Genomic DNA, 13582 nt, shown 5'->3' on the forward strand with positions numbered 1-13582 from the left:
CACACACACACACACACACACACGGGGAGTACATCACATACCGTACTGTGAAAGACAACGCTGTGGCCATTCCCCCCACTCTCTATGTGGGTGGCGAGGTTGAGACAGACGGCTCTTTGGCGAATAGCGTCCATAGTTTGGACATCAAAGAAGTCCTGGGGTCTTGCTGCATGGACAAGAAAACAGATTTTAATGAAAGACAAGTAGAAAAACAAACAAAAACACACACATCAATATGAAATATAGTAAAGATAATGATGACAAACTTTTTCTGGAAAGGATATGGACGAACTAATACAAATAGAAAAAAGAACTAGCTGGGTTAAAGAAGTGGTTTGATTATAATAGGCTATCCTTAAACAAAAATAAAACCAAATTTATGATATTTTCTGATAATCGGACCTACAATAATAATGCAAAGGTATGCATAAATGGAGTTGAAATCGAAAGAGTTTATGAAACTAAATTTTTTGATATAATTCTGGACAGCAAACTTAGTTAGAAACCTAACATTGAAGAGATTAGAACTAAAATATTAAAAACTATTGGATTACTGTTTAAAATAAAAAAATCTAATAAATGTAAAAGGCTTGTATGTTATAAAACCCTCCTTGATTATGCCCTATTTATTATATTTCTCAGAAATATGTGGCAATGCAAAAAATAAAAAAATAAAACTACTGACATACTAAATTACAAAAAAGCTAGTAGCTTATTAATAAAGTGGGATATCATGAACCAACTAATACACTTTTCATTCAAAGTACAGTATTTGTATTCTGTAACCATGTCTGCATGTAATATATGTATGTATACACATGTATATGTATGCATGTATGGTGGGCAGTAGATATTGATTTTTTTTGTAGACTGGGAGTATTTGAATAGGATAGGCAATTATAAGCCTTGACTTCAGCCTACTCCCTTTTTGGTCAATTGATTTGTGTTTGTAAAATAGTTTCAATTTGTTTTCTTTTTCTTGTAAAGTAAATTTACCAAAATAAATCTAAATAATAGCAAACAATGTCATAGTTTTCTGTAAATAACATTGTCATCTGAATGATCCTCCTGTGATGTGGATAATTTATGAATTTCTACAGCACGGAGCCAACACACAGGTGAGAGGCAGTCAACAACAAACTAGAAAACGAATGAAAATACAACAAAAATCGATATAATGGTGCTCCATATTCCTTAAGTAATGTTGTATTGTCACATCTCAGCAATATATTCATAATTCACATATACTCAGCCAAAAACTTCCTTTCTTGCATTTATCTAAGTATTTTCAAAAAGTGAAATACAGAAATACCATAATTGTGCTAATTTTGTAATCCTCCTTTTGAGGGGGAAAATACAGAAGAGAAAGCCAACAGTGATCAGGTTGGTTTGTGTGTTGGTTGGTACGTACGTAGGGTCCATCTGCGCTTGTTTTTGAGTTTTTTCCTCTTGTTGAGTCCAGCTTTGGAAGGTGATTCCTCCTTAAGTTTGGCCTGGCTGGACATTTTGGAGGAGTTCTGCTGGCTGAAGTGACTGGGAACATGTCGAGCCAGTCCTCCTTGTGAAGCAAAGCTGGCATTGCAGCCACCGACTACGCACTGAAACAGGAAACGTAAAATTTATGCCGCAGCCTGGAAGTCAAATAAGTGCTTGAATTTGCAACCCCCCCACCCCAAGTTGTTTAGGTCCTTCCTCCAATGTATCGGTGTTAGCCGCGGTAGCCATGTTAGCAGTTTTCCAGCTCTCTCTCAGGAAGCTTGTGCAGCTAGTTGGTAAAAGCTGGGAGGAAATGTTGCTATTTCCTCGCTGCTTTATAAGGTGTTGCCACCAGTAAAAGTATTGCTACTTTAACTTAAATATTGCTTCTTGTTGGAAAGTGGGAGTACTGCTACTTCGCACCTGTGCTAGCGGTGAAATATTGCTATTTAGCTAGTCGAGAACGTCTTGCTACTTCCCCGGACCAGCAGACAACCGTAGGCTGGGAACAAGCGCCCTGTGACCGAGTTTGCACCCAGTTGATGGACAGTTTAGCTTCACACCCAGTGGTACAGTTGTCAGTAGGCTTCTGTGAGAAGCGAGAAGAGGTTTTTGAATAATGACTGACGCTATGTCAGCCCCTTTTATAGAGGAAGGGTCTGGGCCCCTCCTGACATAGACGTCACTTGTGTCAACCAATCAGGGCTGGCGTAATGAAATTTAAGCTTCTGATGAGGTCACGCAGGAAGCGTTCCCCATAGTGAGACACGAAACGAATGCTATGAAAGAGACAAAAACAAAAAACCTGTATAGGTCTTCTGGACGGGTTCTTCTCTAATGAATGAATCCCTACAGTGCTGCTATTGCCAATATCACTCCACCCCCTGTTAACAATAGGTGTTAATTAGGTGTCAACGATAGCCATGTGATGTGCGTATCAGTCACATGGAGGCAGGGCTTAAAAGCCTGAATTTTGCCTGAAACTCTCAGACTGAAGAAGTCTGTTGGAGGAGAGACGAAACGTTTCATTAGAGAAGAACCCGTCCAGAGGACATATACAATTTTTTTCTTTTTGATTTTTCACCTGGATTACTGAGATGCATCAGGACGCTTTGAAAGAGAACTGACTATGTTCACACTTCAGACATATGTGACCCAAATTTGATGTGTTCGCCTCTATGTGACTCATATCAGATTCTCATGACAATCTGAATGAGAGAAATCCATTTTTTTCTAATCCAACTCAGGTCTTTGTTTTTTAAAATGACCTCAGTCTGAACGCTCATGTCACATTTCATTCGACTTTTATGGCACCGAGGCAGAAATAAGCAGATCGATCCAAGTATTTAGAATATTGAAGCCAATTTTGTGCAGTTTAAAATATATTGGAACTCTGCACGTCTTCAAACACAGAACAGTTCAGCTGTTTCATCTCTTTTCTTTTAACGTGCCATGTCCTGGATGACAGAGCATCCACAGCAACATGTGATACTAACATTAGTGTCGGACTGTGATGGTACTAAAGTTATGGGAATAACACTGTAGTTTCACTTTCAGCCGTCACTCCTGTTCCAAAAAAACACAGCACTACGCAGGAGTAGCCAGCAAAAGACAGAGTCAAACGAAAACACTGGCCTAAATAAGCATAGAAGATAAATTCATCAGATCTGATCAAAATGTTATTCTTTTCACATAATGGAAGAGCGTCAAATCAGATAGTTTCAAAAACATTTTACTTTGTTCAGTGTAATAAAAATATAGGCTTTAACTGTCTTAAGGTATTGATTTTACAAAAACTAAATTTTAGGAGATTTTCTTTAGAGCAGATCAAGACTGAAGACTTAGTTTTACCTTAAAGGGTTTATCTCCACTGTGGGTCAACATGTGTCTTTGGAGCCAGCTCTGACTGGTGGAGGGTGTGTTGTACACTTTACAGCCCTTCCACAGACACACAAATACCTGAAATACAAAAGACACACACACACAAAAAAAAACATATAGACAAATAGGCAAAATATTAAAAGCAAACTCCAAATCTCTGCAACTGGAAATTTTCAACTAAATGCTCTACTTAAAATACTGGAATCATTTTAAGTATTTACTAGGGCTGCACAATCTATTGCAAATTTATCGTCATTGCAATAACGGCCTGTGCAATAGACAAATCGCAAAAAAACTGCATACACTGCAATAAAAAATGGTTGGCTCAAGGGTCTACATTTAAATTCAAAATTGAGTTTCATCTGATAAAATCCTTTTCTGTTGGATTTAGGTTTGTCTAACTTATTTAAAATACCTTAACCTATTTTCAGATGTTATTTATTGAAAAAAAAAAAACTGACAGTAAGCAGTAATTTAGAGCATGAGTCAAACTCAAGGCTCACGGGCCAAACATAGCCTGCAGGTGAATTTCGTCCAAACCACCAAGCCAAAAAACAAACAAACTTTGTTTTACTTAATATAAAAATTGTTTTTAAACCAATGCAAATTTTAAATTTACGATTCAATGCAACAAAATTAACTAATTTAAAAAGGTGAAAGATAATATTACTTGTCCTGCCCCTGAGCGGTTGGCTTTAAGTAACTGTAGCCCTCTGAGCAATTTAGTTGGATAGCACAGTATTAATGTCTGAGAATAAGCTGCTTTAAAGCCAGCATTGACCATAAACTACACCTCCCATAATGCACGTCAATTATGCATGGGAATTCCCTGTCGGAAAGCGGGAAAGTTCAGAATTCAAGCTGGCAGCTAGTTACCACAACTCTTCTGTGAATAAACTCTTATTTTTACTTGTAATAGTATTTCTGTATTATTTATTTCACATTTAGTTAGTCAAACGCTTAGAACTTTTCAGTGTTTATAAGAGGACATATTAAAACTCTGTTTCTATGCAACAAATACCACGTAGAGCTCAGTTATCGTGAACGTGACGTACTGTGTTTAGTCAAAGTGAATTACAACCGGACGTTTGAGGGTCACCGAAACGCTCAAGTGGCCCTTGATGAAAATGATCTAGAGCAGTGGTTCCCAAACTTTTTATCTTCTGACCCACAAACTATCCAGGGCAAAAACTGGTGACCCCAAATATTACTGGTCTGAGTACACAAACTTTGTTAATAACCCTAAAAACACAGGCTTTTTGACAATCTAAACAGCTTGTACACGAATATAAATACTTATTTTGTGTTTTTGTAATAATTATAGGAAAAATATTACATCAGCAATTATTTTATTACCCTTTAAATTGATTTCTGGAGATTATCCAAGGTGCTTCATGACCCATAATTGGGTCTCAAGCCCAACTTTGGGAACCAAAGTGCAGTGGTTCCAAAACTTTTCAGCTTTTGACCACAAAATAACAGCAGCAGAGAACTGAGCCACCAGCTATTTTTGGATGATAAACATTTGTATCAGATCAACTAATCATGGGCATAGTAACAATATTTTTATACACATTTATCCATTTTAAATACACTAACCTCACTCCTTTGTAACAACTAAGGCAAAAATGTAATTAATTTCGAAAATCTTTTCAGGACCCCACCTTGATGTTTCGGGATCCCACTTTGGGTCCCGACCCCAACTTTGGGAAACACTAATCTAGAGCATCATGTTTTATGGGTGCAATGTTTTAAAGTCATTAAGAAACTGTATTGCATAATTCAGCTGCTCGTTGAACTCTTAAAATAAAACTGTCATGCTGGAATGTAAACTGTGTATTAATTGTTGTTTTGCTTTGAACCCAGAGCAGAAAGACATCAACTCTGCATACTGAAGTAGTTCATTTATCACAAGTCATATTGTCATTAAGCAGCTATTGCGCATTTCAGGTTTTCCCCAACATCGTGCAGCCCTAGTATTTATGGTATTTTAAGAGAAAACAATTTTCTAACATTTACTTATGCATATGGCTCATTTTGAAAACCGTTCTCTTGACTATTTTTTTTTTTTGATAAGGTGAAGATTTTATACTCTAACTTGCTTTTTTTTCTTCTTCTTTTGCTCCATGTATGAGTCCAACCGCTGCTAAGCTCTGAAGAAAAGGCACCAACTTAGAATGAAAGAGTGAATAGGATCAACCCTAAGCTTGTCTAAAAAAACTTTTTAGGTCCACTAACCCCTCCTCTCTGCCCGTCCACATGGATTCCCCTGATGTGCTCCGCCAGATCAGGGCTGGAGTTAAAGCACTGCGGACAAAGGTCCCAGCAGCAGGGGTAAGCCAGGGTCTTGGCTGCAGAGGACCTGGCACTGCTCTGTCCATTCAGCATGGCAGGGGTGGACCGCCCGCTGGACACTATGCTTTCCATATCCATCAGGGTGCTGCTGCTGGTGCTGAAAGAAGGGAAAGACAGGAATTAATAGATCAGGCCTTCGCACAGACACGCAGAACAGGTGCAGATATTAAATTTGCCATATTACACAGTTACGAAGCGTGAAAGCCGTTCGAGGCTGGAATTGATTTTCTCTGCTTGCCTCAACCTCTCATGCCAGATCAATTTTATGCCACGTTTTTACTGCAACCTTTTAGAGGTTGTAGAGCAACTTTTCAAACCCCCAACCCCACAAATTATGTTACTATGTCCACTACGGAATTAGCTCCATATTTCAGGAAAGCTTCACTCTGATTTTTGTGCAAAGTGTTATAGTAAACAAGTACCATGTAACTGCATGAAGTAAAATGTTTCTGTGGTTGATCAGAACTTGGGCTGGAACAAAGAGAAGTAAACTACTAACACACAGGTCTGAGGGACACAAACACACACCACAATCTTGTCTAGAAATCTGGCCTTTGACAAAATATCAGCAATACAGATTTGTTTCACTAAAAAAAAAAATCATACAAACAAAAATAAAACGTGGAAATCCAGAGTTCACAGGAAATATGCCTAAAAACAGCAAGTGTAGCATGTGGTGATTTTAAACTTAAAGTATCCTATTCTAGTTCCTAAAAGAAGGGGTTTATTGTCACCAGCCTGCTCATCACAACCTGCTCTCCAACCGACCTGTCCTCGGAGTCCATGCGGCTCAACGGTTCACCGTCCGAGGATGAAATCTCCACGCTTGTCCGCCTCTTGTCGCCGCCTCCGCCGCTGGCTTTATCACCGTCCTCACAGACGGTCGTGCTCTTCTCGCTGTCGATCCCCGAACACCGGCTGTCGTCGTCGGGTTCCTCCTTGGCGTCTTTAATCGTGTCGTCACCGGCGTGCTCGTTGTTGCCATCTTCCAGGCACGGCCGCGACTCCGGTCTTTCCTTCGGTTCTTCGCACGCGGTTGGTGCCTCCTGGGTGACCGCTGAAGCCCCGTCGTCTCTTACCACGTCCCTCGCGGCCTTGTCTGCTGCTGCAGCGGGCTTCTTTTCGCCGGCCTCAGCGTCGTCCACCTCTTCCATTTTCGGCTCAACGCTGCTGCCTGCTTCTTTTGTTTCCGGTTCAGGGAGGCCGTTTTCTTTCTTCTCGGCATCGCCCTCGTTGGCCTCTTCAGGCGGCCCTTCGGTCCCAGAGCCCAGGGCGGCTGTTTCCTCGGCAGATACCGCGGCCATTTCAATGGCAGACAACAGAAAGGGACACTTTCGGTATTAAAATTTGATGCTACGGGCCAACGTTTCCATTCGGCAAGAAGGCGGGGCTTGATCACAATGTCTGCTCTCTAATTGGGTAAGGGGTACCACGAGGAGGGGAAGCGCTGACGTTTTTAAAGTTTCCATGTGTTTCCGAAAATCTGAACTTATTACTGTAAAGGTGGGCGCAAATGTGGAGTATTAAACTACAAAATATTACACTTCAAAATTTAAATACATTTTATATATCCTCAGTTTATTCCCCCCCCCACACAATATGCCTTTCATTTGCTACAAGTGTGTATAAAAGTTTAACTGAAGCAAATACATGGTAGCCGAATTGCAATGTATTAAACAGTAAATTATACAATCATTTCTAATATTTTCTTTTACCACCAAATGTGAGCTTAACACGTTTTATAATGGCACGATGAAAACAATGTGCTATTACTTACAAACCCCACCAGAGGGCGCAAGAGTTCTATTTATGATTGAGTATCAAACAGATCTCACAGGAACCAAATTTAAAATAATTTTTCATATTTAGTAATGTATGATTTAGTAATTTAGTATATAATATAATGTATATTTAGTAATGTATCATATTTAGTATTGTGTTTCGTTTTTTGGTAAATGTAAGCCTTTCTTTAAAGATCAAAAAAACTTTCAGACCTGCTTCAAGATGTGTTTGCTGTCTAATTTGCACGAAGAGTTGCTGTCTGCAAAATCATTGACCAAGCTCCATTTCTCATGTTTCACACCAAAGCTAAATGTAAATGCATTTTCCAAAGTGGCTGGAAACAAGAACGGAGAACAACAAAACACAAGCAGATGTTAAAAACAGCTACGTTTATTTTAACATGATATAAAACAGATGGGATATGAACATTTGCAAATCAACTCTGGTCTGTCACTATATGCTGGACATATCCTCTCATATAGATGTACCATGTACATTATATACACAGTTAACCTCTGATAATTACACTTTGTACACACACACAAAAATATCTTGAATTTACAAAAGCTTCATTTTATTGCTTTTTACACATGCAAATCCTATTTATTTAACTCCAGGGCTCTAAACCAACTATAGTATCAAGCTTTGAAAAACAAAGTGCCCTTCTCTCTGTTCAAATATATCTTTCAGTCAATAAGAAAAGGACAGTGAAGAGTGACTCGAGTCAGAACATTCATATATGTATTGGCAGCAATGTGTCAATGACAGGATCTAATCTTTAAATAAGTATAACCAGAAATATAAGAAATTACAAATATTATTAGTCTACAATGATAAAGTGACCCCTTCTTTTTTTATAATGAAGGGATCATATCTCTTATTACTCTTCAATATAGACTTTTTTTTCTTTTTTTACAATAGATGGATAAATATGACCGGTTCATTAATTAATAATATCTGTGAAACAAACTGAATTAAATATTAAAAGATTTGGGTGAACAAAAAATAATAATAATAATGCAAACATATCTTGAATTATTATTTTTGAACAGGTGTTTAAACAAAAGGTGGAAAATGTGACACAGCCTAAAATATTATGTCACAGGCCTTTAGATTTGCAAAAAGAGCTCAGTCTGTTAGTCTCTCAAATATACACCAGCACACATTCCAACAACAAGTTAAAAGAATCGTATAAATAATGAAAACAAAATTTAAAACCTTGTAAAAACTGAAACGGCACCAATGACAATAAGAAGCTGAAAGCGCTGCAGCCCCATGGTGGGGAAGTAAAAAAAAACATAAGAAATGCCACTCAAAAATTAAAATAATTTAAAAAAACTAGTAGCGACATCAGAGCTTTAGACGTCACAGTGAGCGTACAGAAGTCAAAGGTTAAGCCCTGTGAAGATGTAGGCAGTTTCACTTTCTGTAGACTAAAGCCTTGTGCTGAACTCCTGGACAGACGTCCTCAGGAGGAGCTTCATGCCCTCCCTGCAGATCCCTTCATGTGTAGGTCTTCACTGAGGCCAGAGCCTGTGCTGGACGACAAAACACGGAGTTTAAATTGACTAAAAATAGACAAAATCTTAAAGACAAATAGAAATAAACCACTTAATCAACACATCCCCCATCAAAAAAATAAAAAAAGAAAAATTTAAGTCAGGGGTCATGTTAATAGAGACAGTGAAAACAAGTCTTACAGCAACACAATCCTTGTATGGTTTGTTCTTTGTTTTATATGGTTTCAAAATAAGATGAGAAGAGACAAAGAATTGTTTGTTTTAAAATGGAAAAAAAGCAATAAAGCAATTGCTAAAATAAAAAAAAATAATAAATCAGTTTTTGTTTTTCAATTTAATTATATTTTGTTTTGTTATATTCTCTGGCAGAACAACAAATCATGGCCTGAATTCCTGCTTTATTACATTGTCACTTCTCACCATGGTGGTATATTTTATTTTGGATTTAGAAAGCTGAAGCAAAATCCAAACAGTGGGGATTCATAATTTGTTAGATTTTTACATTTAGGTTTTAAAATTGAAAAACAAACAAAAAAATTTATTTTTGCAATTTTATTTCCAAACTGATAAACCAAAGAATGAACCATGCACAGGTTTAACACAACACATCCCCTTCATCATGTTTAACTCCACAAGACAAATAAATAAATAAATAAATAAATAAATAAATAAATAAATAAATAAATAAATAAATAAGCACCACAGCCTTATGAAAATGAAGGAAACAGGATGATGAAGGGCCTTACTGTTGCTACTACACACACATGAAGTGAGAGCCGTCAGTGAGTTGAGGGGGTGTGGTGGGAGACTGTGGAAGGGGTGGGGAAGAGGACGACAGGCTTCGCACTGCAACAAAATAGCAACATGTTGAACACACAGGCAACAACAAACACATGAGAAAAAAAGGCTAATGAGATCAGGTACTGGTCACTGAACGGCAGAAATAAAACTGGACATCGATGACAAAACTTACTGAGTGTGTTAGGAAAAATAATCTGTTAAGCGCATACACAATGGTAGCAGCTAGAGTTTGTCTCTAAGCCCATGCATTTCTTTGATATAATCCTCCACCTTCTCTGCGTTTGGCCTCTGGAGATGTACCTGCTACCAGCTTGCTGCGTTTGGAGGCCTCTGCTGCCAACTCGTAGGAGATATTAATCATCTTCTCTTTCTCCTGTACAGTAACCTCCTCTTCATTCTCATCTTCTGGGCTTAAAGCCAAACTAGGTAGCACATTTGGCATACTAGGAGAAACATACACAAGTAAAGAATCTGTGTTAGTCACTGCAAAACTTTAATCATATGCATTTTATAAATCTAATTCCCAACTAACATTACTGATTAAAGGCATTAACTTACTCAGATTACAAGTTTCACCTTCCTAAATGTTTTTGTTTCCAGAAATACGCCAGATTAACTCTGAGTTAAGGCCATGCTTGTGCAGAATAACAAGTCATCTTCAATAAAGCGCTGATGCTTTTGAGTCAGTCGAGTTGTTTCTCAATACCAAGTGCACTGAGGTGCACAGTGATGACATCACAGCTCAGCTGAGCTCTTCAGTTTATCACTGTAGGGCCTCCCTGCATGTGAAATTATGATCTCTGATCATATTTTTAATCATTCCCATGGCACCGACTCAGAGAGGAGAAAACCCTCACTCCGTGTTGAACATTTGCCCTCAGACAACCCAAGACACTGGCTGCTTTATGACCTGAACTAACCTTCTAACAGTCCTTCTTTCTCCAAACAACCCCCCAGAGCATCTCTGGTCCTTATCTATCTCCAGAGCATGGAACAAACTGCTCCCACCGGAACTATCTTACTAAAGACAAAACTTTGTTTCAACTCTGAAAAACAGACTTCTCGACTCTGTTCGGGCCATAAACGTGTCAGATTTGTCACATTCTTATCAATTCACATTCTGTTTTCAAAACCTCAACAAGTTCTGTTTAACCTCAAGAGACTTTTGTTTTTCTTCCTCAAAGGGTCGTAAATTCCTCGCCTCCTTCCACCAGACTCTCTTCAGCTAGACTGAGATCAAAGAACTTACCATTGTTCATTCAATGTGAAAAGAAAAGAAACTTGGTTATCAAATCGTCTATTTTTGTATTAATCTGCAAAGAAATGTGATATAATCTGTTCTCTTGACAGGAACGAGAGGGTTTGTTTAATGAATTACTCACACACTAAGTTTAAGTATTAGGATTGTGTATTGTGTTTTAACTGTTTACAGGTGAAATGTCGCCTGACAATGTTTCTTTTAAATTCATGAAGTAACCAGTGTGTTTTCTATTACCTAAACGATGCTTTGTTTTATCCATATATTTAATCACTGTAGAACCTTGAGGACTTGATTTTTAATAATTAAATGGGTGATAATTTTCTTTTAGGATAATTATGATTATTTTCTAGTTACCATGAAGTTAAACATCTAAACAAGGTTACCTTGCCTTAAAGAACTTATTTACACTAAAGCTATTTGTAAAGAGATTAAATCCTCTTGTGTTATCACTCTGAGGCAAACCAGACGTTATTCTAAGCCTCTCCCATCTTTAATTAGATGCAAAATAATTAGACTAAACACACCCTTTTCTTTGTCTCGATAGTAGAAATTTTCCCTCCAACAAGCTGATTTGCTAAAACCCTTTTAGTTGACACCCCTGGTATGACGTGTAACATTTTAATTGAACAAACGCAACGACTAACTCCGACTAATCAGAGCCTTGAAAAGTTAGAGCGTGCTCCCAATCTAACAGTCTGCATGTTGGTTTCAAAGAGCAGAGTTTTCAGAAGCTTCAGCTCGTCTCTCTGACCGCAGACAAGCTTATTGCCAGCAAGGCTACCTCGGTCCTGCCAGCCCCCCACCATGGCTGCTCAGGACCCAGTCCCCTGCTTCTCCAGCCAGGCTGGACTCTCATCGTCATCGAGTTAATGTAACTTCATTAGAACAAGTAACTAAGTAATCGAGCCGACCCAAACAGGGTTTGAACTTTTATTGAAAGTAAAGTAAGCTAATTTTAACTCCATGCGTCATTTAACCCGCTTCTCTCTATGAAGTCTGGATCAACTCGGTACCTCCACCACTCTGAAGCACCCAATGGAGACGAGGTCTCCCACGTTCACCAGATGGTAACCCTGTTCTCTGACTAAACAGACTAATCGAGCCATGGGCACCTCCCGGTTGCCTGAAGGATTTTCCTCTGGGAACCAACACCCAGAGTCAACCCTCCGCCGCTGATCTCCTCCTGGTACCCACACAGCAGAAATAAGGGTAGGAAAACTAAACAATTTGCTGGTGACAAAATAACAGGGGCTCAGATACTCAGGTTAACGCTGATTCTTACCTTCGTATGAAAACTGGTAAAAATCTAAACTTTACAGTGTTCTCTCAACCTACTTGAATTTAACTTAAGACATTAGTTTAAATTCCCATCCGTAGGAACTCTCCTAACTATCATTCCTGCCTCAAAACCCCCTTTCAGTGCTTATTGGTTTGTTTGTTTTTGTCTGTTTTATTTGTTGGTTGCTATTGCTCAAACCATTGCTGTATTTACCCTTTTCATTCGCCATCATTCCATATCTGCCATAGTGTGTAAATACAATTTTAATCTGTAAATAAATGACGTGGAGAACATGTCAACACAAATTAATGTCTTTTTGTGTCTTGATAATGTTTTATTAATTCGTCTAAGACAAGAACTCATGATTAATTTTGGGTACTGATTCATTTTGAGATCGATTATGGTAAGAAAGCTACAGTTTTTCTTCTCTTTCCTGCGTTATAATTCTTAACAAAATAAAGAGTGGTGCCTCGAGTTTATTAATGTGAATTTTAATAATTCATAAACTATCGTAGGGATGTCCCGATACAACTTTTTCACTTCCGATACGATACCGATAATGCAACTTTGAGAACTGTCCGATACCGATATTGACCGATACCGATATTGACCGATACCAAAACAGTGTAAGTCACACACTTTTACCTATTTTGTAGTGTAAAATCTTAGAAAAGTCTTGATCAAGTCAAACAGTGAAAAAGAGTAGGTATGAGAAAAACTGACCCATTTATTTTTAACCAATGAATCACATACATTTTAGACTGAAGAACATTCTACAATTTAATAAATAAAATAAATTACAATACCCTGAAAAAATAACATAATAAAAACAAAATGTACTTTTAAAGTGTAAAATAATTCAAAATCGCTCCAGTTATTTTTTTCTACCATCTGTCCGCCTTGTGCTGCTTTATGGTGGGAATAACTGAAGGTGGGGACAAAACAAAACCCCACATTATTGTCTGTTCAAAGTAAAGAGTCCACAGGTACAATTTTACTGACTGTGCTCAAAACAACGTGATCATTGATAGATAGATAGATCTTTATTTGTCATTTGTGCATATACTAGCAGTTTATACACACTGGAATTCGTGTGTGGGCATCTTTCCTAGTCACAGTATAGATGACAGAACAGTAATGATAGAAAAAACATTATAAGGTCTAAGAAAACAGTATAAGAACAATAAAAAAAGTTAAAAAAAGGAAATACACACACACACACACACA

The 13582-nt window shown here is 37.9% G+C and overlaps 2 protein-coding genes across 5 annotated transcripts in view; both read right to left on the minus strand.

Annotated features, from left to right (window-relative positions):
* The window catches only part of aebp2 (AE binding protein 2), a 23478-nt gene extending 16371 nt beyond the window's left edge, over window positions 1–7107 (minus strand). The window contains exons 1-5 of the mRNA XM_014017170.1: window positions 6481–7107; window positions 5596–5809; window positions 3328–3435; window positions 1412–1598; window positions 42–166 (exon numbers count right to left, since the gene is read on the minus strand). Coding sequence (XP_013872624.1) covers window positions 42–166; window positions 1412–1598; window positions 3328–3435; window positions 5596–5809; window positions 6481–7016 — 1170 coding nt within the window. The 5' untranslated portion in view covers window positions 7017–7107. The remainder of the gene's footprint in view (window positions 1–41; window positions 167–1411; window positions 1599–3327; window positions 3436–5595; window positions 5810–6480) is intronic.
* Window positions 7108–7864: 757 nt separating this feature from the next.
* LOC106523662 (pleckstrin homology domain-containing family A member 5) overlaps window positions 7865–13582 on the minus strand; it is a gene marked incomplete at its 5' end in the record, with an annotated part of 18936 nt that continues 13218 nt past the window's right edge. For 2 of the 4 annotated variants that reach the window (XM_014017174.1, XM_014017171.1), the window contains 3 exon segments: window positions 7865–9032; window positions 9761–9860; window positions 10086–10258. In XM_014017174.1, the coding sequence (XP_013872628.1) occupies window positions 9769–9860; window positions 10086–10258 (265 nt within the window). 4 annotated transcript variants of the gene reach the window in all.

Source organism: Austrofundulus limnaeus, unplaced genomic scaffold, assembly GCF_001266775.1.
Source record: "Austrofundulus limnaeus strain Quisiro unplaced genomic scaffold, Austrofundulus_limnaeus-1.0 Scaffold162, whole genome shotgun sequence".
Taxonomy (NCBI): Eukaryota; Metazoa; Chordata; class Actinopteri; order Cyprinodontiformes; family Rivulidae; genus Austrofundulus; species Austrofundulus limnaeus.